General features: G+C 36.1%; 1 protein-coding gene and 1 long non-coding RNA gene across 2 annotated transcripts; one reads left to right on the forward strand and one right to left on the reverse strand.

Moving 5' to 3' along the window:
• Window positions 1–639: 639 nt before the first annotated feature.
• susd5 (sushi domain containing 5) lies at window positions 640–25606 on the reverse strand. Its single transcript, XM_056479080.1, has 5 exons — window positions 25183–25606; window positions 13346–13544; window positions 5995–6104; window positions 5448–5636; window positions 640–2812 (listed from the first exon to the last, which is right to left on the reverse strand). The coding sequence occupies exons 1-5, from the start codon at window positions 25247–25249 to the stop codon at window positions 1449–1451; spliced, it is 1929 nt and encodes a 642-aa protein (XP_056335055.1). The 5' UTR covers window positions 25250–25606; the 3' UTR covers window positions 640–1448.
• On the forward strand, window positions 9210–22606 carry LOC130246203 (uncharacterized). Its single transcript, XR_008839412.1, has 3 exons — window positions 9210–9252; window positions 13076–13219; window positions 22370–22606. It is a non-coding gene; the product is annotated as an uncharacterized LOC130246203 (long non-coding RNA).
• Window positions 25607–27118: the final 1512 nt, after the last annotated feature.

Genomic DNA, 27118 nt, shown 5'->3' on the forward strand with positions numbered 1-27118 from the left:
GATAGACTGATAGATAGACGGATAGATAGACTGATAGATAGACTGATAGATAGACGGATAGACGGATGGATAGACGGATAGACAGACAGACAGACAGACAGACAGACAAACAGACACAGACAGACAGACAGACAGACAGACAGACAGACAGACAGACAGACAGACAGACAGACAGACAGATAGATAGATAGATAGATAGATAGATAGATAGATAGATAGATAGATAGATAGATAGATAGATGGATAGATAGACGGATAGATAGACGGATAGATAGACGGATAGATAGACGGATAGATAGACTGATAGATAGACTGATAGATAGACGGATAGACGGATGGATAGACGGATAGACAGACAGACAGACAGACAGACAGACAAACAGACACAGACAGACAGACAGACAGACAGACAGACAGACAGACAGATAGATAGATAGATAGATAGATAGATAGATAGATAGATAGATAGATAGATAGATAGATAGATAGATAGATAGATAGATAGATAGACGGATAGACGAATGGATAGACAGATAGACAGACAGACAGACAAACAGACAGAGACAGACAGACAGACAGACAGATAGATAGACGGATAGATAGATAGATAGATAGATAGATAGATAGATAGATAGATAGATAGATAGATAGATAGACGGATAGATAGACGGATAGATAGACGGATAGATAGACTGATAGATAGACTGATAGATAGACGGATAGACGGATGGATAGACGGATAGATAGACAGATAGATAGACAGACAGACAGACAGACAGACAAACAGACACAGACAGATAGATAGATAGATAGATAGATAGATAGATAGATAGATAGATAGATAGATAGATAGATAGATAGATAGATAGATAGATAGATAGATAGATAGATAGATAGATAGATAGATAGATAGATAGATAGACGGATAGACGAATGGATAGACAGATAGACAGACAGACAGAGACAGACAGACAGATAGACGGATAGATAGATAGATAGATAGATAGATAGATAGATAGATAGATAGATAGATAGATAGGTAGATAGATAGATAGATAGATAGATAGATAGATAGATAGATAGATAGATAGATAGATAGATAGAAGAACGGATGGACAGATAGATAGATAGACGGATGGATGGACAGATAGATAGACAGACAGATAGACAGACAGATAGATAGATGGATAGACAGATAGATAGATAGATAGATAGATAGATAGATAGATAGATAGATAGATAGATAGATAGATAGATAGATAGATAGATAGATAGATAGATAGATAGATAGATAGATAGATAGATAGATAGACAGATAGATAGATAGATTTCAGATTCACTTTTCTCTGTTGTGTGTTCTGCTCAGTGGACTGTAATGTTCACACATGAATGGCTTTATATGGCTGCTGGTGTAAGCTGTGTGTGCTGATGAGGACCTGCAGGACGTTTCACACAGTCTGCTGTAACTCAATGCTCTGTGTTTGCCTGTTTGTTCCATTCAGCTGGTAGTGCGAGCTCTTCTGCTGCCTCTTTTTATAACACCACACCCCCAAGACCACGCCCACCACCGCCGCTACCACTCCCACAATAATGGCCGCGATCATCGGCCCGCGACCTGCCCCGTGACAGGGGTCTTCAACACAACCCCCCACACCGTCCCGCTCCTGCTGGTCCAGACTCTGATCTCCACCTCGTTCCATCATGCTCTGGTTTTCAGGGATGTCAGTCGGGACGTAACCAGGGATGTGCTCCATTAAGTGGTCATCAATGGTTTCCCATGGATCCTTAATGACAGCTGTGGGAATGCTGGTGATTTCATCCAGGTGGACCATCCCAGAAGGTGTGGATGTGTTTTCAAGTCCTTCCTGGCTGGTGCTAACATTTTCAGGAGCAGAAGCTGGTGTGTACACCATGGGACGCTTGTTTAGAGCAATATCACCTGGGCTAGGTGTGATCTTCATGATGATGGTAGTCGTTTTTACACCCAAACCGTTTGGACTTTCAGTAACACCATCAAAGTCTAATGCTGTTTTTTCAGGTGTGTGCATTTCTCCGTCTTCTGCAAGCACTTCAGTCGTATCTTCATGTATTCCAACAGACTCTTCTTCAAGTCTAGTTAGCTGTTCTTCATCTCCTTTAATGTGGATGCTATCTTTGCGATCTTCTTCCTCATCAGGACTGTCAATCAACCCCCCAGTCTCTTCTTCCACAGGGTTTTTTGAGGCTGCATCCTCAAACACCTCCACTTCTGATTGGCCAGCCTCGGTCTCCCCCTCCTGCTCTGGCCCCGCCTCCCCTGTAGACCCGCCTCCAGCTTTATCTTCCTCCTGACCAACAGGGTATCCATCTAACCAGGAATCATCAGTACCTTCAACATTAGGACTGGCAGGTTCCTCAGTGGGCGGATCTGTCAGATGTTCTTCTGTGATCACGTCAGGATCTGATTGGCTGTCAGTTGTTTTGACTGTCATGTGAGTCTCATCTTCACTAGGGTTTTTAAAAGAGTCAGTAGTAATGCCAACATGGCTTTTCTCGTCCTGGAAGGCCTCCGAAGGGAACCAGAACATGTGTTTCTGGCTGAGCTGAGACACTGGGGGTTCAGTGGCTGATATTGTTGAGTCTTCATCATTTTTTTCATCAGATATCGCTGTCCGCTCAAGAACAGGCTCAGGAGTGGATTTTTTCCCCTCTTCACTTTGAGTGGACTGCGTTCCTCCGGGGGTCAAGGAAATATGATGATGCTCCTCTGAATTTTCAAGCAGATGATCATCGGTGAACTTATCCTCATAGTCAATGTGGCCTTCTGGATCATCTGCAACACATACAGGGTATATACAGTTAAATCAATCCCTCTTAAAGGGATAGTTCACCAAAAATTATGATTTACCCTTAAACACTAAAGAAGATATTCTGAAGAAAGCTGAAAACCATTGCCTTCCATAGTAGGAAAAATAAATACCATTGAAGTCAATGGTTACAGGTTTTCAGCATTCTTCAAAATATCTCCTTTTGTTTTTAACTGAAGAGAGAAACTGTGAAGTGGAGTGAAGGGTGGGTGAATGATGACTGAATTTACATTTTGGGTGAACTATTGATTTGAGACCTTTTAAAGATTTTTCAGAGACTCTTTCCACATATTTTAAGACCTCCAATTTATGTTTTAACCAGTAACATTTTATCTTACAGTATATTTCCTAAATGCTGACTGTAAGAAAGCACAGAGTTTGTGATAATTTCTTATTGATGTAACGTCATTCAGAAGGGTGCAATAAAGCACACAATAATAATTTACCTGACAACCCCTATAAAAGATTTCATAAAAAAGAGAAATATGAAACTATGATTAGACCAGTAAACAAAAAAGAACTCTCTGACCTTTAAATGAACCTATGAAACTTTATACCACCATTAAATGCAAATCAACACATTCACATACAGTTGAAGTCAGAATTATTAGCCCCCCCTGTTTATTTTTTCCCCCCAATTTCTAAACATAATAGTTTTAATAACTCATAATAACTGATTTATTTTATCTTTGTCAAGATGACAGTAAATAATATTTCATTCATTTCATTTGCCACAGTGTAATGAACCGCCAAGTTATCCAGCATATGTTTTACGCAGCGGATGCCCTTCCATCTGCAACCCATCTCTGGGAAACATCCATACACACTCATTAACACATATACACTATGGACAATTTCTACCCAATTCACCTGTACCGCATGTCTTTGGAGTTGTGGTGGAAACCAGAGCACTCAGAGGAATTCCACGCGAACGCAGGGAGAACATGCAAACTCCACACAGAAACGCCAACTGACCCAGCCGAGGCTCGAACCAGCGACCTTCTTGCGTCACTCTTAAATAATATTTGACTAGATATTTTTCAAGACACTTCTATACAGCTTAAAATTACATTTAAACGCTTAACTAGGTTAATTATTTTAACTAGGCAGGTTAGGGTAATTAGGCAATTTATTGTATAATGATGGTTTGTTCTGTAGACCAGTGTTTCCCAACCCTTTTCCTGGAGGTACACCAACAGTACATATTTTGGATGTCTCCGTTACCTGACTAATTAACTTCAGGTTTTGGAGTCTCTTCTAATGTTCTAATTAGGTGATTCAGGTGTGTTTGATTAGGGAGACATTGAAAATGTGTACTGTTGATGTGCCTTCAGGAACAGGGTTGGGAAACACTGATGTAGACTTTCGAAAATATAGAGCTTAAAGGGGCTAATAATTTTGACCTTGAAATGTTTTTTTAAAAATTAAAAACTGCTTTTATTCTAGCTGAAATAAAATAAATAAGACTTTCTCCTGAAGAAAAAACATTATCAGACATACTGTGAAAATTTCCTGAATCTGTTAAACATCATTTGGGAAATATTGAAAAAGGAAAAAAAAATTCTAAGGGGGGCTAATAATTCTGAACCTTGAACTGTATTTATAAAATACTTGTGATGCACTGATCTTGATATTTTATGGCCGACTACAATTCTTTACTAGCAAATTGGCCATTTCCAATGTCCATTTCTAAATGTTTTGGAGTTTAGAATTTCAGAAATCATAAAAAAAGAAATCATAAACAAGTTAAATAAAAATAGAGTGTGACTAAACATTACATTCCAACCTGGTTTGTTCTGGGGACAATCGAAAAAAATACTGCTTGAGTGGGCTAATAATATTGACCTAGGAATGGTTTAAAAAAATAAAACTGCTTTTATCCTAGCCGAAATAAAACAAATAAGACTGTCATGATCACCAGTGATCCTTCCTGACAGGTCACTGGTGAACTACAAGTGTCCTGTTTAGGAACTACAAATCCTATCAGGCCATGTTAAACCCCAGCTGTTCATCACGGCTGATGAGACTCACACACACACAGCTGAGATGGCGATGGGGTTTGCAGCTCACCCCACAGATACAAGAATGAAGGGATCTGTAGTTCATGACTGAATTGTAGTTCACCAGCGATCTCTGTAGTCCTCAAATCACTAGTGAACATGACAGTTTTTTACTTGTGTATGTGTGGTGTATAAATAGTCTGAATGATCAGTCATCACAAGTCTTAGCTGTGTGTGTGTGAGTCTCATCAGCCGTGATGAACAGCTTGGGTTTAACATGACCTGATAGGATTTGTAGTTCCTAAACAGGACACTTGTAGTTCACCAGTGACCTGTCAGGAAGGATCACTGGTGATCATGACAAAGACTTTCTCCAGAAGAAACAGTATAATAGGAAATACTATGAAAATTTCCTTGCTCTCTTAAACATCATTTGGGAAATATTTGAAAAAGGAAAAAACATCGCAGAAGGGCTCATAATTTTGACTTCAACTGTACATTAAAAACTCCGCAGCAACACCCAAATAAACCCTCTGAACCTCAAGAAGTCCAGCATGCATGCTTTAGTTTTTTTAATATAATCACTGAGTTTGCAGCTCACCTTTGACGCAGTGCTGCACCAGGCCGTACCATTCGCCACAGCTGTCGCAGAGAAGACTGAAGGCGGTTTCTCCATTGGGCAGTTTGTGCCCTGGGTCACAGGCATACAGGAGTTCATCGCCCAGATCCAGCCCAGTTTTTCCCTGCAGATGGGAGTGTGGGAATGAAGGCGGCTGGCCACAGGGAGCATCTGGTGGATGGACGGGAAACAGAAAAAGGGTCAGTGATTTATAAATGAGAAAGTTTGTGAAATGTACAGGGCTAGTGACATATAAGGTCTGTTTCCACACTGCATACTGAAATTAAAAGCTATCTGGTTTTAAAGTAACCCCTAATTTTACATTTTGTTATTAATATACAACTGTGTTTAAACCCCTTATAAACGTGATTTTTGCATAATAGGTCCCCTTTAAGTAAAGTCATTTATCACTTTTAGTGTATCAGGTTCACTCATATTTGTTAAGTATAGTAACTATATATTATGGTATGTGTTATATGCAATAGTCCTTAAGTGAAAAAGTTGCTTCCTTCAGTGATTTAAAACTGACCGCTATCTTTCACACAGAAAACGCCCAGACTCTCAGTGTTGGCGGTTAAATTCTCCAGCTGCACGTCGACTGGCCTCAGATGTCCCGGGACGCCGCTGCACACTGTGGTCCTGAAATCACACAATGACGAGTTGGAAGTAAATTAGAGGAATTCTTGCCATCAACCTCTCCAGCAGGACGGGAACAGACACGACGTTAAATTCTGCTTACATATGCAGCTCAGTTTCAACATGCATACACAAACCCGCGTATACACTTTATGCAGTACATCCCCATCATCACATTGCTAATGTCTTCAGTGTTTGTGTAAATTTACATTACAGGTCTGTTTTGGATCATATGTGAATGCGATTTTCCCATTAGCACTCTCTTACTCATAATCTGTGGGGTCGTTTTTAAATTGTTGGGGAAATCCATGTTTTAGATTCCCCTTAAAGGGACGGTTCACCCAAAATTCTGTCATCATTTATTCACTCTTTACTCGTTCCAAAACTTTATGAGTTTCTTTATTCTGTTGAACACAAATGAAGATATTTTAAAGAAAGCTGGAAACCTGTAACCATTGACTTCCATAGTATTTGTATTTGGTAAGTCAATGGTCATCAGTTTCAGCTTTTCTCAAAATATCTTCTTTTGCGTTCAACAGAAGAAATAAACACATATAGCTTTGTAAGCCCTTTAGTGAGAGAAAATAGTGAGTACATTTTCAATTTTTACATGAACTATCCCTTTACACCCCCTGTAAAACAATTAGCCGATTTGTTTTTAGCAAATTTTACAAATAATTACAAAGAAAGTGGATTAAAAAAAGTAATATTTTGTCAAACAAACAATAGAATACTTTAGAACTAAGATGGACAAAATAAATATTGAACATGTATATGAACATTAAAATGTCAGAAAACATATTTATAAAGGTGATGTTGACTTGAAAAGAAATCTAATTAGTTTACAAATGAAGTTATGTGTAATAAAATGAAATGACACAGGGAAAAAAGTATTGAACACATGAAGAAAGGAAGGTGTAGAAAGGCAGTGAAAGCCCAGACAGCAGCTGAAATCTCTCAGTAGTTCTTCAGCAACCCTTCGTCTTTCATTATTGTAAATGAATATCAGCTGCTTCGGTTCAACCTCTACATTAGCAGGATGATGGAGATGAAACCTGTGTGGACATTTCAGCAGGACAATGATCCAAAACACAGCCAAGGAAACTCTCAAATGGTTTCAGAGAAAGAAAAGCAAGCTGTAGAATGGCCCAGCCAATCACATGATCTGAATCCAATATAGAATACAAAATAAAGCTCAGATTTGATAGACGAGACCCACAGAGCCATCAAGATTTTTACCCTTTGTTGAAGTCTGTGAAAAACTCACACCCGAGCAATGCATGTGCCTTCATTCTCCATATAAGGGGTGTCTTTAAGCTGTCATCACCAAAATAGCCTTTTATATAAAGTATAAAATACATTTCAGTAGTTCAGGACTTTCTCCTTCTGTCATTCCATTGTTATTACACACAACTCATTTTTCAGATTTTTTTTATTTTGTTATATTTTTATGTTTGTATTGCTTGGGTTTTTACCAAAATCTGGTTTAATTGCATGTCAACAGCTCCTTTAGAAATATTATTCCCTGGAAAAAACATGATGTGTTCAATACTTATATTCCCTGCTGTATAAACTATATAATATAATATAATAATTGTCAGATTATAAGGTCTTATGTATAACAGAAATATAAATAACTAAAACACAAGAGGAATTTTGCTTCATAGTTTTTGGTTCATATGTATTGTAAAGTTGCAAAGAATCGGTTAATCCATAAACACTACCATGGCAATTACATGGTAATATTCAAAACTTGTAATAATTTCACATTCCCTCAAAAATGGACAAACCCAATGTTGAGTTATTATTAGTATTTTAGTATTATTAGTATTATTAATTTTAAATTACACTTTTTAACAAAAGGTTGGGTTTGTCCGAAACTGACCCAATGTTGGGCTATGACAAACCAGCATTTTTAGTGTATATAAATGTCTGTGTGTACATACTCCACTTTCAAGGGTAAAACACAGTGATATGTTGCATTAATGTAGAATGTGGTCTTTGTATTTATAATATATTATATCATTTAATAATTTAGGTGGTGCAGTGGGTAGCACGTTCACCTCACAGCAAGAAGGTTGCTGGTTCGAGCCTTGGCTGGGTCAGTTGGCGTTTCTGTGTGGAGTTGGCATGGGTTTCCTCCGGGTGCTCCGGTTTCCCCCAAGACATGCGGTACGGGTGAATTTGGGTAGGCTAAATTGTCCGTAGTGTATGAGTGTGCATGGATTTTTTTATTTGCTCTGTTTATTTTACAGGGACAATACACTTGACATTGTTATACAAAGATAATTGATGTTGCGTACATAGGGCATATAACATAAAGCTAATTTGCAGCTCTCTTCCCTGGTTAGGCTTTATATAAAAAAAATTAAAATTTATATATATATATATATATATATAAATAAATAAATAAATAAATAAATAAATAAATAAATAAATAAATAAATAAATAAATAAATAAATAAAATAAAAATAATAAATATATTTATTTTTTAAATACTTAAAAAATCTATTTAAAAAAATAAAAAAATAAATAAATAAATAAATGTATTAATTAATAAAAAAAAAAAAATGAGGATGTTTCCCGGTGATGGGTTATGGCTGGAAGGGCATCCGCTGCGTAAAACATATGCTGGATAAGTTGGTGGTTCATTCCGCTGTGGCGACTCCAGCCGAAAAGAAAATGAATGAATTTAATAATTTATTTACTACACTTACTGTGGGTGCCTCTTTTTACCTATCGTTTTGCTTGTCTTTGCTTATGTTGAATTGTTGTGTGGTCTGTATTGTATATTACTTGCCCTTAATGGAACAAAAAATAATCAACTGAACTGAATAATCATTCTACAATAACTTTAGGTTTTCTAAAACTTCAGTCTAGAGATCTCAGTCAAGGTTTACGAATGTACTCCTCATCTACAGTCAAGCATGTCTGTCTTGTTTTGTCCCACATCTTTTAGAGAGATTCCTCCAAATGTTTGTGAGGGCTGTAAGTTGCTTAGCTCACCTTTTAGCACTCAGCTGTGAGTCTTAATCAGTGTTATGAGCATGTGGGTCTGTCTGTGTGCAGAGGAGGCGAAAACCACAAGACGACCACACCAGACTGGACAGAAAACGCCCAGTGTCAAAGTTCAGCGATCAACACCCAGAGGTACGTTTTCTTGAGGGTAGTTTTTTAAAGAGACCTCCATGTGTATGTCATCAATGTGAAATCTATGTGTCACGGCCAAGAAATCCATGTGTAATCTATAGGTTTCTCTGAAGGGAAGGCCACTCCTTTTGGCCAAGCTCGCATATGCAAGTGATATTCAACAAAGGCCTCAGACATGCATAAATTCATACTTAATAACAGCAGAATCCCAGAGGTCTCATGGATAAAACTTTGCACAGAAACCTTTCTAAAAGTGAGCGTATGCCAGAATACATTTGTATTAATTTATTAAGGATTAATGGCTCTTATGAGGATTCAAAGTGGTTTAATTAAGGTAATATGTAAGTTAAACATGCTTACTTAGGTTTAACTTACAGCTTAACTATCATACAAAAGTGTGGAGAAAACTAAACATAACCCCGAAAAAGCAGTAACAAGATTTCCTAGTAAATATTTAGCTGGCCAACAAATGTTTCCAACATATAGACTCATTCTGAAAACGTCAACCCAGGCCCATTCTGAAAACGTACCTCCATGGACGTTTCCGGAGACTGTGAAATACGTCCCGGCGGCACGTTTTTCTGCAGTTTTTGTTTTCGTGAATCCGCCAGAGGTCGCTGTGCACGCTTTTCGAGATCTCAAATTTCCCTCACGAGTGCCATTCGCGCCTGCTGTTCTCGTGTAAACCCACCAGAGGCTGCTGTCGACTCACTTTTTGACAGACTTTCTGACTGACTGAGCGAACGATCGACTGACCCACCCTCCTCCTTCCCTAAACCCAACCAATTTTATAGATTGACCCACCCACTTCCTTAAACCCAACCAACACGTTTCAAAAGCAATCCAAAAAAATAAAAGCCCTCATCTGACTTTTTTTAACCACATTCTCACCCTGCTATTCACTTGTTTGTTATATATTTTGGATTCTGTTTTTGTCTTACCCCCCCTTCTGAAACCTCTCTTCACCGGACTTGAACCCCTGTCTTCATGGTCAACTCCTCTCTGTATCTCAAATCCACCAACAGACATGGCGTGCTAACGGGACAAACTGGTTGCAGCCAGAATGCTCTCCATACGGAGGTAAGCAGTCAACTGGTAAGCGCGAAAAAAAACGGCGTCACACCGCCCCGTAGCGTTCGTTTAAAGAAATGAAATGCAGCCATACGTAACTCCGCCTTCGTAATTCGCCGTCTCCAGAAACGTCCGCAGGGCTACGTTTTCACAATGAGCCTGTGTTGGAAAACGTAGCCCTATATACATTTCTGCAGATTTAGAGTTATGTAGCCAGAAGTGCATATGGCTGCATTTCATCTTTAAAGCAAATGCTAAGGTGAGGTATGATGCTGTTCCTTTTCTCACTTACCAGCTGACTGCTTACCTCCGTATGGGTGGCTTTCCTGTTGTTATCAGATTGTCCAGTAGTTTGCCATGTATGCCGGCGTACTTGTGACGCAGACATGAGTTGACCACGATGATGGGGTTTGAGTCCGACGAAGAACGGTTTCAGTAAGTGGGTAAGACAAAAACAGATGCCAAAAAATAAAATAAACAAGTGAATAACAGGGTGAGAATGTGGTAAAATCTGAAAACATGGTAAAAATTATGCGAGGGCTTTACTTTTTGTGGATTGCTTTTTAAAACTGTCGGTTGGGTTTAGGGAAGTGGGTGGGCTGGTCAATCGATGCTTTTGAAAACACTATTGGTTGGGTTTAGGGAAGGAGGAGGGTGGGTCAGTCGATCAGTCAGTCAGTCGACAGCAGCCTCTGGTGGATTTAAATGAGAACAGCAGGCGGGAATGGCACTTGCGAGGGAGATCTTAAAACGTGTATACAGCATGAAAACAAAAACTGCAAAAAAACGTAGCACCTGGAACGTATTTGCCGCTCTCCAGAAACTTAGATGTACGTTTTCAGAATGACCCTGGGTTGAATGTTTCTTAATCATCATTTAATTGATTTGAAGTGTGTTGCACAAAACTGGAGTAGTGATGCAGAAAATTCAGATTTGACACAAGTTATTATTATTGTTATTACTACAATATGTATTTCAAAATATATATAAACAATAGATAAACCTTAGGTTGTCTCCTTATATACAATACCCTTTGTTTCTGTTACTGATTTTATTGTTGACTGTGTTCACCTGTTCCTTATTTAACCATATTAATATTTAAGCTCTTAAAGCCAGCAATTGTTTCTTATGGGGATATCTGATAAAGAAAAGTCTTCATAGGTTCTCAATGATTCAATGCATGCTTTAGGATGAAGATAATATTGCGGGTCTAAGTTTGTATTCCTCAAGTAACAAACTATGATTGTCACTTGATCCTTCAGATGCTAGTATTTTTATATGGATCCTCAAATATGACCATGATATCCACTTTCTGCAAAATTTAGCTCTAACCAGTCCAATGCAGTCTATATACTGTATATAAACACTACCGGTCAAAAGTTGGGGGTCAGTAGGATTTTTAAACGTTTTAAATTAAGCTTCTCCTGCTCACCAAAGCTGTATTTATTTAATCAAAAATACAGTACAAATTGTAAAACTGTAAAATGTTATTGCACTATAAAATAACTGCTCAAAAGAAATTTATCATTTAATTTAATCAATTATTCCAGTGATTTTAAAGACGATTTTTCAGCTTCATTACTCCAGTCTTCTGTCACATGACCCTTCAGAAATCAGAAATCAACCTAATAATAATAATAATAATAATAACAATAATTAATTAATAATAAATAATAATAATAATGATTAAAAAACTAGTTATTTTATAGTGCAATAACATTTTACAATGATTATTATTTTAATTATTATTATTATTATTGTTATTATTCATAATAATAATAGTGGTAATAGAAATAAAAGCAATAATGACTGGAGTAATAATTTCATTTAAAACTACATATAATAAGAAAGCAGTTATTATATATATATATATATATATATATATATATATATATATATATATATATATATATATATATATATATATATATATATATATATATATATATATATATATATATATACAGTTGAAGTCAGAATTATTAGCCCCCCTGTTTATTTTTTCCCCCAATTTCTGTTTAACAAAGAGGAGATTTTTTCCAACACATTTCTAAACATAATAGTTTATAATAACATAATAACTCATTTCTAATAACTGGTTTATTTTATCTTTGCCATGATTTTTCAAGACACATCTATACAGCTTAAAGTGACATTATTAAAGGCTTAACTAGGTTAATTAGGTTAACTAAGGGGGTTAGGGTAATTAGAAAAGTTATTGAATAATGATGGTTTGTTCTGTAGACAGTTGGAAAAAAAATTGCTTCAAGGGGCGAATAATTTTGACCTTAAAATGGTTCATAAAAAATGAAAAACTACTTTTATTCTAGCCAAAATTAAACAAATAGAAGAAAAAATATTATCAGACATACTGTGAAAATTTCTTTGCTCTGTTAAACATAATTTGGGAAATATTTAAAAAAGAAAAAAAAAATTCAAAAGGGGGGCTAATAATTCTGACTTCAACTGTATATATATTGTTTGACTGTTTGTTTGTTTGGTTATTTAATTTTTTTTGCATTAAAGTTAGAACTAAATTCTGCAGGAAAGGAGATCTCATGGCCATATTTGAGGATCCCAATTATGACTATCATCTACACATAAAGACTTTACATAAATGAAGGAAAATATTAGCAAGATTTTGAAATAATCAAAGTAATGTAAAGCATAGGTGTCCGTATTCTTCAGTATTTTTCATTTGTATAAGAACAAGTCGTTTCAGAGTGATAATTATTTTGGGATTTGTGCTCAGTAAGGTGATATGCCTCAGCAATGGAGAAGCAGCACAGAAAATGAGCACATGGAAAGGTGCTGATGTGTTCCCTCACACCACGCCGCAGGTCCATTTCTCTCAGGCCCCGAGGTGTAAATAGGAATGTTCTGGCTGAATTCACAGGTAGGATTTTCTCTTTCTTGCTATCGCATACAAAAATACAGAAACACGCGGACAAGGTATCTTATTATCATCTCTCGAAAAAGCAGGACAGCTCTATTCTGGAGGTAATTAATGTAATGTTCTTACCCAACACTGGGTCCGGAGAGCCAAGCACGCGAGCAGGCTGAGAAAGCACATTCCAGCACAGCGTGGTGCAGGTCGGCCCCTGATGCCACCCGGGCCCCTTGAGCCATACAGGCCTGTGTTGCTGCCTCGAACCCGTCCTCCTGTCCACCCTTTGAAAAACTCTCCAACTCCAGTAAGAAAACACGTCCTAATGGAGAGACTGGAAACAAACCAGTTCAAGCAGTATTAATATTAAATATGCAGTTTATTTTAATTTGCAACTAACTGAACATGAATTTTATAAAAGAATTTACAGTTACACTTCATTTCAGGTCTCGTGAAGTACTTTGAAATGTGTATTTTTTATGCAGTGTTTGATGTAATCTCAGCTGAAAATTTAGATTAGCTTCTCCCCTTTATAAAACAGCCAATAGTGTTTTGTTTTTCTCAGAGCTCTGCCAGTGAGAGTAGTTGAGCTCAAGCGCATCAAATGAAAAGCAAAAGAGAAACGTCTTAAAGGGGGCGGGGCATGCCAGACACTACACTGATAAAAAAATTTGTTCTGCAAAAAAGTTGCAAACAGTTTATATGGGTTGAATTTAAACAAACAACTTAAATATATTCATGTTCAACTTTGTTTGTTTAAAATCAGCCCAAATAAATTGTTTACAACCCCTTAACTTAAAAACATTTAGTAAATCTAAGGAATCATCTTTGAATGTTTTTGTCAGTGTATTTTACAGTGTAGAGAGCATCTGATTGGTCAAGATTTGAAGAGAAACTGAAGTATGACATGACACAAAATCGTTCATCCATAGGCGGAACTGACAATCTGCAAGCTTTGGATGTTTATATCAGATAGCTAACAGATATTCTTAAAACTCACAGACTGAAACTAACATCTAATTTTTTTATTTATTTTAATTTCACAGGAAATTAAAAAAATACAATATAACTATTGATTTAACTGTTGATTTAATTAGTTACACATACTTATGATATGGTTAGGTATGTGTAATTTAGCATGATTAATTGTAATTGCTAAAGAAAGTTCATTGAGTATGTATAAAAAGGACACCTTAAAGCAGTGTTTCCCAACCCTGTTCCTGGAGGCACACTAACAGTACATATTTTGGGTGTTTCTCTTATCTGACCCATTAACTTCAGGTTTTGGAGCCTCTTCTAATGTTTTGATGAGTTGATTCAGGTGTGTTTGATTAGGGAGAGGTTGAAAATGTGGACTGTTGGTGTGCCTTCAGGAACAGGGTTGGGAAACACTGCCTTAAAGGCACAGTATGTACTTTTCACCACTAGAGGGCGTGTATTTTCAACAAACAAAGGCGTAGTTTGATTATGCCATGTCAATCATGTATGAGTGTGGAATCATGGGAGTCGTAGTCCTTATCCGCCTACGAACTCCTGCAGAAATGATGTTAATGAATGAGCTAAAGTTTTCAGCGCTTATATTCATGGTAGTATGAAGCAGAGTAAGACTGACTGCTGTAAAGTGAAATGAGAAACGGTGAAACAACTGCTGATGAAAGACGAGTGCGAAGCGACACAAAAGCAGCAGAGCTTTTATTATTCCACAGTCCACCGCTCCCACTTTTTCAGCTCGTGATCATGTTGGGAAGAGGCAGGTATGTAAGGCTTCTGTTATAATCTTGATCCGTGCAGTCTAATAAAACACGCAACATATTAAAGCCTCTTTGGTTTTTCCCTGTTTTTTATTCATCCAAAATGAAATCGATTATAGGCAACGCCGAGGCGCAGTGGGTTGTACGTTCGCCTCACAGCAAGAAGGTCACTGGTTTGAGCCTCGGCTGGGTCAGTTGGTGTTTCTGTGTGGAGTTTGCATGTTCTCCCCGTGGGTTTCCTCTGGGTGCTCCGGTTTCCCCCCCACATTCCAAACACATGTGGGATAGGTGAATTGGGGATGCTAAAATTGACCGCAGTGTATGAGTGTGTGTGTGGATGTTTCCCAATGATAGTTTGCGGCTGGAAGGGCATCCGCTGTGTAAAACATATGCTGGATAACTTGGCGGTTCATTCCGCTGTGGTGACCCCAGATTAATAAAGGGACTAAGCCGAAAAGAAAATGAATGAATGAAATTCGAGTATATGTGACGCCGTTAGCATGAACACACAGCACACATCTCACTAGATAAAATTGCTTATTTCTCTGGATTTGAACCTTCTTTGAAACATTTGGGATACGTACATAAGTCAGCACAATATATAACATGGTTCTAGTGTTTATTTTAATATTTTAATGAAAGAATCTTACTTACTGTGCCTTTAAATCAACCCTAGTCTCACTGGCTGCTGTTTACTTAATGCTAATAATAGAGGTTTCCCCTTTAACAATGCACAGACTTTCTTTTGTTTTTGAGAACATTAGTGAAGTTTTTTTTCCCTCTCCGCTGTCGCCACTGGCTTGCATGGTTCGGGATCTGTAGAGCTGCGCATCGTTGGATTTTCCCTTAAATATTTGGACTCTCAGTAGTGATTATTAAACCACACTGAACTGAGCTAAACTGAACTGAACTTAAACACTGAAAACTGAACTACACTGTTCCTATTTACTGTGACCTTTTATGTGAAGCTGCTTTGACACAATCTACATTGTATAAGCGCTATACAAATAAAGGTGAATTGAATTTAATAGAACTATTCACTAAACCACATTTGTAACCTTCATTTTTAAGAGTTTAACAATACACATTTTACATTACATTAATCAAAATCTATTACATCAAACAGATGCAAGGATGTGACCACAAATAAGTTGCTATAACACATACAGATGGAATGAATGGCATGAATTACATCACCAGTGAGGTTTTTATGTCAAAAATAGTTTTTTAAATAAGGTTAAGTGAGGTCAGTTGGAGAAGTGTAACTCTATAGCAGCAGAAGGTTAGAAAACGGATGCCCAGTAAATGTGCTGAGAAGCAGAAATCAGCCTCAAAATCACCCCACATACACTGTTAAAATAAAATATAAGCATTTTACAGCATTGAAGTTCAATTGGAAGTTTTTAATTGCACAAGATGTTCTTTTTACACTCTAAAAATGCCGGTTTATTTCAACCCCATTCTGGGTGTAATAGGGACTAACCCAACTCCTGGGTTAATTTTTAAATTAAAGGTACTGTATGTTAGTTTTTTACTCTTCTAAAGCATAAAAATACCATAATATGTTTGCAGATATTTAAGAAACATGCTAAATGATTATTCTTATTTATGTGGAAAACAATGCTGAAGTCAGATATTCTGCTTTGAAAATGTGTGTTACGTGCCGGAACATCTGTCTTTGTGTTGGTTCTTTTAACCCGCCCAATGCCAGTTTAGCCAATCATTTGTCAGCACTTCGGGTTGCCTTGGTGGAAAACAGCGTATTTCATTCATTCATTCAGAAAGCATGCGCATGTGACCGAAATGCGACCTCCGGTGGACAGTAGCAGACTCTGAAATGAGACTCAGATTCAGAGTTCCACATGAGGTTGCTAATTAGCAAATAATATAAATATTCCAAACATAAACTTTAGGTGAGAGGGTTAAATTGTAACCCTGTGTCCTAAAAACACGCAGCGATGAACAAGTTGGCTGTTTGCACCAGTCGAAACATGACAGAAATTTAAATACAGCCTTTCAGAGGCACAGAATATGCACTCACTCACGAAATGGTAAAGTTTATAACTTAATTAATGCATATTAACCTTCTTTAACATTATTAAATGTAGATGCTGAATCACAGATATGTGTTGGCTTGGGAGTCACAGTTCTAAATTCAATTTCAAACAGTTTATTTTCAAGATCTGAGGTGAACTATCTGCTGCTACTTTCAGCTGTTTCAAACTCACATTGTTAGCATTTTACACTGAATAAAGCACATGAGGTGTACCTGAGGTGATCATTGTCAGTTTTCTGTTGTTCAGCTGCGAGAAATAGAAGCAATTTCTAATACATAAATTCAAGGTGTTTGTTATAATAAAAACTCCTTTTAATATGGAAAATATTCCTTATATCGGGTGCCGTTACTTTTATATAGAACATGATTTAAATCAGTGTTTAGGCTTGATAGTCAGACTCGCTCCTGTTGGTCCTCAATCTGGCAACCTGCGCTTGCATTAGATCCAGGAATGCAATACCTAGGTCAACCACTGGGTGTCAAACTTACATACTGCACCTTTAAATTAATACCAAATTCATCCCAATGTTTGGTTAGTCCATATTTAACCCAATTTGGTTTTAAATAACACAATAACACGCTGGGTTGTTGTAACCCAACAGTCAAATATGGACAAACCCAGCCACTGTCTTAAAAAGTGTTGTTTAAATTTAATTATATAAATGAACCTAATGTTGGATTACTTTCCCACTGATGGGTTGCAGCTGTAAGGGCATCCGCTGCATAAAACATATGCTGGATAAGTTGGCGGTTCATTCCGCTGTGGCGACCCCAGATTAATAAAGCCGAAAAGAAAATGAATGAATGAATGAATGTTGGATTACAACAACCAAGTGTACTTTTTATTGTTCCTTCCTATAATAAAAAATCTTCTATTTAGATGGGAGTAACCCAATGATGTTTGTCTGCATCAACAAGGCAAAACAAAACTTTTTTCCACATTAAAAGGAACTTCAACTGCAAATTTTACCATCTAAAAAAAAGCTGGGTTGTTGTTGGGTCAAAAATAGATAAACCCAACCACTGGGTTAAAAATTGTCATTTGAGTTTTAATGAAATAAATGAACCTAATGTTGGGTTACAACAACCCAGCAACAATGGTTCTTATTAGATTGTTCCTTACTATAATAATAATTATTCTCTTAAGAACGGAGAAACCCAATGTGGTTTGTCTGCATCAACAAGGCAAATAAACCAAAAAAATGTTAAACATCTTTACTTTTTTTCCACATTAAAAGGCACTTCACTTCAACTTTACAATCTAAAAAATGCTGGAGTGTTGTTGGGTCAAAAATAGACAAACACTACCACTGGGTTAAAAAGTGTTGTTTAAATTTAATTAAAAGAATTAACCCAATATTTGAGTCAACACCGTTTTAAAAAATTCAGGGTTCCACACAATTCATCCATGTTAACAAATTTAACCAAGTGTACTTCTTATTGTTCCTTCCTATAATAAAAAAATCTTCTATTTAGAATGGAGTAACCCAATGATGTTTGTCTGCATCAACAAGGCAAAAATAACTTTTTTTCCACATTAAAAGGCACTTCAACTGCAAATTTTACAATCTAAAAAAAAAGCTGGGTTGTTGTTGGGTCAAAAGTAGATAAACCCAACCACTGGGTTAAAAATTGTCATTTGAGTTTTAATTTAATAAATTAACCTAATGTTGGGTTACAACAAACCAGCAACAATGGTTCCTATTAGATTGTTCCTTACTATAATAATAATTATTCTCTTAAGAACGGAGAAACCCAATGTGGTTTGTCTGCATCAACAAGGCAAATAAACCAAAAAAATGTTAAACATCTTCACTTTTTTCCACATTAAAAGGCACTTCAACTGCAAATTTTACAATCTAAAAAATACTGGAGTGTTGTTGGGTCAAGAATAGACAAACACTACCACTGGGTTAAAAAGTGTTGTTTAAATTTAATTAAAAGAATTAACCCAATATTTGAGTCAACACCGTTAAAAAAATTTAGGGTTCCACACAATTCATCCATGTTAACAAATTTAACCAAGTGTACTTCTTATTGTTCCTTCCTATAATAAAAAATCTTCTATTTAGAATGGAGTAACCCAATGATGTTTGTCTGCATCAACAAGGCAAAAATAACTTTTTTTCCACATTAAAAGGCACTTCAACTGCAAATTTTACAATCTAGAAAAACGCTTAGTTGTTGTTGGGTCAAAAATAGATAAACCCAACCACTGGGTTAAAAATTGTCATTTGAGTTTTAATTTAATAAATTAACCTAATGTTGGGTTACAACAAACCAGCAACAATGGTTCCTATTAGATTGTTCCTTACTATAATAATAATTATTCTCTTTAGAGTGGAGAAACCCAATGTGGTTTGTCTGCATCAACAAGGCAAATAAACCAAAAAAAATGTTAAACATCTTCACTTTTTTCCACATTAAAAGGCACTTCACTTCAACTTTACAATCTAAAAAATGCTGGAGTGTTGTTGGGTCAAAAATAGACAAACACTACCACTGGGTTAAAAAGTGTTGTTTAAATTTAATTTAAAAAATTAACCCAATATTTGAGTCAACACCGTTTAAAAAATTCAGGGTTCCACACAATTCATCCATGTTAACAATTTAACCAAGTGTACTTCTTATTGTTCCTTCCTATAATAAAAAAATCTTCTATTTAGAATGGAGTAACCCAATGATGTTTGTCTGCATCAACAAGGCAAAAATAACTTTTTTTTCCACATTAAAAGGCACTTCAACTGCAAATTTTACAATCTAAAAAAAAGCTGGGTTGTTGTTGGGTCAAAAGTAGATAAACCCAACCACTGGGTTAAAAATTGTCATTTGAGTTTTAATTTAATAAATTAACCTAATGTTGGGTTACAACAAACCAGCAACAATGGTTCCTATTAGATTGTTCCTTACTATAATAATAATTATTCTCTTAAGAACGGAGAAACCCAATGTGGTTTGTCTGCATCAACAAGGCAAATAAACCAAAAAAATGTTAAACATCTTCACTTTTTTCCACATTAAAAGGCACTTCAACTGCAAATTTTACAATCTAAAAAAGGCTGGAGTGTTGTTGGGTCAAAAATAGACAAACACTAACACTGGGTTAAAAAGTGTTGTTTAAATTTAATTAAAAGAAGTAACCCAATATTTGAGTCAACACCGTTAAAAAATTCAGGGTTCCACACAATTCATCCATGTTAACAAATTTAACCAAGTGTACTTCTTATTGTTCCTTCCTATAATAAAAAAATCTTCTATTTAGAAGGGAGTAACCCAATGATGTTTGTCTGCATCAACAAGCAAACAAAACTTTTTTCCACATTAAAAGGCACTTCAACTGCAAATTTTACAATCTAGAAAAACGCTTAGTTGTTGTTGGGTCAAAAATAGATAAACCCAACCACTGGGTTAAAAATTGTCATTTGAGTTTTAATTTAATAAATTAACCTAATGTTGGGTTACAACAAACCAGCAACAATGGTTCCTATTAGATTGTTCCTTACTATAATAATAATTATTCTCTTTAGAGTGGAGAAACCCAATGTGGTTTGTCTGCATCAACAAGGCAAATAAACCAAAAAAAATGTTAAACATCTTCACTTTTTTCCACATTAAAAGGCACTTCACTTCAACTTTACAATCTAAAAAATGCTGGAGTGTTGTTGGGTCAAAAATAGACAAACACTACCACTGGGTTAAAAAGTGTTGTTTAAATTTAATTTAAAAAATTAACCCAATATTTGAGTCAACACCGTTTAAAAAATTCAGGGTTCCACACAATTCATCCATGTTAACAAATTTAACCAAGTGTACTTCTTATTGTTCCTTCCTATAATAAAAAAATCTTCTATTTAGAATGGAGTAACCCAATGATGTTTGTCTGCATCAACAAGGCAAAAATAACTTTTTTTCCACATTAAAAGGCACTTCAACTGCAAATTTTACAATCTAAAAAAAAAGCTGGGTTGTTGTTGGGTCAAAAGTAGATAAACCCAACCACTGGGTTAAAAATTGTCATTTGAGTTTTAATTTAATAAATTAACCTAATGTTGGGTTACAACAAACCAGCAACAATGGTTCCTATTAGATTGTTCCTTACTATAATAATAATTATTCTCTTAAGAACGGAGAAACCCAATGTGGTTTGTCTGCATCAACAAGGCAAATAAACCAAAAAAATGTTAAACATCTTCACTTTTTTCCACATTAAAAGGCACTTCAACTGCAAATTTTACAATCTAAAAAAGGCTGGAGTGTTGTTGGGTCAAAAATAGACAAACACTAACACTGGGTTAAAAAGTGTTGTTTAAATTTAATTAAAAGAAGTAACCCAATATTTGAGTCAACACCGTTAAAAAATTCAGGGTTCCACACAATTCATCCATGTTAACAAATTTAACCAAGTGTACTTCTTATTGTTCCTTCCTATAATAAAAAAATCTTCTATTTAGAATGGAGTAACCCAATGATGTTTGTCTGCATCAACAAGGCAAAAATAACTTTTTTTCCACATTAAAAGGCACTTCAACTGCAAATTTTACAATCTAGAAAAACGCTTAGTTGTTGTTGGGTCAAAAATAGATAAACCCAACCACTGGGTTAAAAATTGTCATTTGAGTTTTAATTTAATAAATTAACCTAATGTTGGGTTACAACAAACCAGCAACAATGGTTCCTATTAGATTGTTCCTTACTATAATAATAATTATTCTCTTTAGAGTGGAGAAACCCAATGTCTGCATCAACAAGGCAAATAAACCAAAAAAATGTTAAACATCTTCACTTTTTTCCACATTAAAAGGCTCTTCACTTCAACTTTACAATCTAAAAAATGCTGGAGTGTTGTTGGGTCAAAAATAGACAAACACTACCACTGCGTTAAAGAGTGTTGTTTAAATTTAATAAAAAAAATTAACCCAATGTTGGGTTTGTCCATATTTGAGTCAACACTGTAAAAGAAATTCAGTGTTCCACACAATTCGTCCATGTTAACAAATTTAAGTTAATTGATTTTAAATAAGTAATTTGAACAAGCAGCAAAAAGCCTCTTTTTGATTGAATACTGTGTTAAAACAACCAATCATTTTTAGTGTATACACAAATATGCATGACATAAACATGCATCAACAGCATACTCAATAATCTCCCATAAGGAAACTTCATCATTAGCTTGTGATGTCATTTCACACAAAGGAAATAAAATCCCAGCTTGAGTGAGTCTATTCCTGTGTAAAGCCTCTGAAACAGAGCTGATTCAGTGTCTGCATCACAGGACTGTCTACCAATTTAGACCAAAACGATGCTGAGCTTGATCACACCAAACACTCAACATTTTTTTTTCTCTCCTCATAGCGTCTCCATAACCACACATTGGTCAGCCATCATCATCATCCTCCGTTAGGACGAGTCTGAACTGGAAGAGATAAGGGTGGCAGGTCGGTGTCAGTGAGGTAAATCCAGTCTGAGTCATGTTCAGAAGTCTGACTAACCACAAACAACCTGCCATCTGTCATTCGCTTGCTACAAATTCATTAGTGTCACATTGATGAGTCTGTTATGCTGATGTGAAGATATCAGAGGCGGGTGAGCATGACATTCATTAAGTCATTTAGATTTTAGCTTTTAAAACAGCTGTAATGGAAAGTATGACTGCAAAAGTGAACGTATGTGTGAGGTCAAAATAAAGTTACAGCATTAGAGTCACTTTCACAGCGAATACATGAGGCATAGAAGAGAGGGAGTTCATTTGTTTACAGAATGCTGTATGGAAAATCGATATCAACAATACACAACATGCACAGTTTTTCATGATTAACTCTTTCAAAAAAGAAAACAATATGTACAACTATTATAAACAATAAATAATGTAAATAATAATAATGATAAATATTGATTTAGACACAATAATAAACATCTAAAAGGTGTTTTATCCTTTGCTTTTCTTGTCACATGACAACAAAATTTGGCTTTGACACACTATTTGAGAAAGTGAATTATTGACACACTGACTTTGAATTTGGCAAACATTCATTCATTCATTTTAGCCTTCGGCTTACTCTCTGATTTATCAGGGGTCGCCACAGCAGAATGAACCACCAATGTTTTACACAGCGGATGCCCTTCCAGATGCAACCCAATACTAGGAAACACCCATACACTCTCACATTCACATACACACACTCATACACTACGCTAATTTAGTTAACCCAATTCACCTATAGCGCATGTGTTTGGACTGTGGGGGAAACCGGAGCACCCAGAGGAAACCCATGCCAACACTGGGAGAACATGCCAACTCCACACAGAAACGCAAACTGACCCCACCGGGACTCGAACCAGCGACCTTCTTACTGTGAGGCAATTACTGAGCCACCATGCCACCCCCAAAATATTATTATTAATATTAATTTATTGTAATATAGTGTTGTTGGTTTTTTATTATACCTTAACATTATCCTTCAAATCATTGGGTGTTATTTCTCCAGCAAATTGTAATTTTAAATATATTTATTATAATCAATAAATCTTTTATACGTTTATATTTTCTATATTTTAACACTCTATACATGTCAGAATAAGTTTTCATGTTTACATAAATCTATCCATTATGCTAAATGACAAGGGTTTGTTTCATAAAAACTATCTGAATGAAAGATTATAGCAATAACTTTACTTGCATTATTTATTCATTTGTATTTGCATATCCCCGATTATTAATAGCAACCTGTACAGTATGTTCATCTATTTGTAAATCTCTGATTCTAGTTAATACGACTTGTATATTATGTTCATATTACATCCATCTTAAATATTACCCAGTTTTCTATAATTGCACTTTTAACACACAGTGCTCAGCATAATTGAGTACACCCCATTTTGAAAATGAATATTTGTATCCATCTCTCAGTGAATATAGGCTATGTGTTTTGCTGCATTTCAACAAAACAGATTTATTCAACAGATGTTTATGTAAATAATATTTTAGTCACCAAACATATTTAGAAATTGAAAGACAATAGAAATCAATTCAAGCTAAATATTGTAAAAACAACCTACAGAATTTCAACTAAATTTTCAAGTTTTTTAATTTGTATTTAATATATTTATTATAACAAAATTTGGTTGTACTAGTTTTTGGACCGTTATCATGAGTTATTTTGTTAGATAAGCTCCAGATTTGGCTCCAGATTAATCTAATGTACAGTTGAAGTCGGAATTATTAGCCCTCCTGTTTATTTTTTGCCACATTTACACATTTCTAAACATGATAGTTTTAATAACTCATTTCTAATAACTGATTTATTTTATCTTTGCCTTAATGACAGTAAATAATATTTGACTAGATATTTTTCAAGACACTTCTATACAGCTTAAAGTGTAATTTAAAGGCTTAACTAGGTAAATTATTTTAACTAGGGGGGTTAGGGTAATTAGGCAAGTTATTGTATAATGATGGTTTGTTCTGTAGACTATTGAAAAAAATATAGCTTAAAGGGGCTAATAATATTGTCCTTAAAATAGTTCTAAAAAAATGAAAAACTGCTTTTTTTCTAGCCGAAATAAAACAAATAAGACTTTCTCCAGAAGAATAAATATTATCAGACATACTGTGAAAATTTCCTTGCTCTGTTAAACATCATTTGGGAAATATATATAAATATATAAAAAAAGGAAAATTCAAAGGGGGCTAATAATTCTGATTTCAACTGTATTTGCACAAATGTAATATTGTATAGCTTCCTAATAAAATATGCATGTAAAAGAGATTTGTGAGGGGTGTACTTATATATGCTGAGCACTGTAAGCTGCATTCCGTTGCCTTGTACATGTACATTTGTAATGACAATAAAGTTTAATCTAATCCTGAATGGAGTGCGTCTTTTTAGCAATAAAAAATCCACTTTTTCCCCTTTCTGTCACGCACAGTTTATTATTATTATTATTATTATTATTATTATTATTATTATTATTTTATTAAATTTTTTAACGCACGCACAAACATGTATTCAAACACCCACCAAGAACGAACAAATGTAGCATTACCACAAATCTTAATCTTCAGTAATCATCACACACACGCACGCGTCCATTCATTACCGCGCGTAAATGTGTATTGCAGAGGCGCGTGAAACAAATTACCGCACAGATCATCAAGAGAAACCCACCGTCCGCGCGCGTCAGCCAAACCAGCAGCAGCAGCAGTGCGCGCTCTCGGTGACCCGCTCTCCACATCCCGAAAAACTCAACACTGTTTCTGGGGAAAAAACTGAAATAAAAACTTTTCCAAATCTAAAAGTGAAAGGTGAGAAAATCCAAAACTGAACTGCGCACTCCAAAACGAACAGGTCCGATGATTCGCCGAGAGAAAAGAGCTAATAGCCGCTTAACGGAGACGCAATGGGAGGTTTATCTGACGGAGAAATGCATTACCGAGCTGCTCGTGCACCCGTGCTAAAACTCGCAAGGCGCTGTCAGTAAATACGTCATGACTCAGAACCTGTGCAGAACAGAGGCTCTGAGCACCGAGATTGTTCCAGTGCCGTGGGGAGTCGCTCTGTGCATAATGCTCTGTGTGCGCGCTGGCACTGAGGAGAGTTTGTAAAATGCGTTTTCTCTCTTTATAGGAGCGCGCTCTTAATTTTAGTGCGTCTCGTCACCATAGCGCGCCTGGCTGCGTGTCAGTACAGAACGAGCGGGACAAAACCGACTGTGTGTGTCTGTGTCCTCAATTCTCGGGCCAAACTCTGGACACATTCACTTTGATGAAGCTGCCCAATATGGGCACTGTTTGGATGTGATGCGAAAGCATAATGGGTGTCTTGGCCCACCACCACCCACACACTCACAGAAAAACACACACACTCACAGAAATAAACTTACACACACACACACACACAAACACAGAAAGAAACACTCATGCTCACACACATATATACAAACACACACTCATGCACACATACTAATACACACAAACAGAAAGAAACACGCTCATGCACACACACATACACAAACAGAAAGAAACACTCATGCTCACACACATATATACAAATGCACACATACTAATACACACAAACAGAAAGAAACACACTCATGCGCACACACACACACACACACACACACACATACACAAATACACACACAAACAGAAAGACACACTCATGCACCCATATATACAAACACACTCTCATGCACACATTATGCTCACACATACACAAATACACACACAACCAGAAAGAAACACACTCATGCACACACACACACATAAATACAAACACACACTCATGCACACATACTAATACACAGAAACAGAATCACTCTCATGCACACACACACACACAACCAGAAAGAAACACACTCATGCACACACACATAAATACAAACACACACTCATGCACACATACTAATACACTGAAACAGAATCACTCTCATGCACACACACACACACACACACACACACACACACACACACACACACACACACACACACACACACACACAAACACACACAAGTACACACACAAACAGAAAGACAAACTCATGCACACACACACATATACAAACACACACTCATGCACACAATATGCACACACACAACCAGAAAGAAACACACTCATGCACACACACATATATACAAACACACACTCATGCACACATACTAATAGACACAAACAGAAACACACTCATGCACACACACACACACACACACACACACACACACACACACACAAGTACACACACACACACACATACAAACACACACTCATGCACACATTATGCACACACACATACACAAATACACACACAACCAGAAAGAAACACTCATGCACACACACATATATACAAGCACACACTCATGCACACATACACTTATGCACACACACATACACACAGGTTAGTGTTTGTGCTTTATGAGGACTCTTCACATTGGCACCATTTATTTCATACTTTAATAAACTCTTTATAGCCTTATATAACTATTATAAACCCAAATATGTTACTAAAACGGACACACACACACACACACACACACACACACATACACACACACACATACACACTCTCCCTGTTGCATTCATTCAGCTGTAAAGGCTTTTATGTGTA

This window comes from Danio aesculapii, chromosome 19 (genome assembly GCF_903798145.1).
Source record: "Danio aesculapii chromosome 19, fDanAes4.1, whole genome shotgun sequence".
NCBI classification, from domain to species: Eukaryota; Metazoa; Chordata; class Actinopteri; order Cypriniformes; family Danionidae; genus Danio; species Danio aesculapii.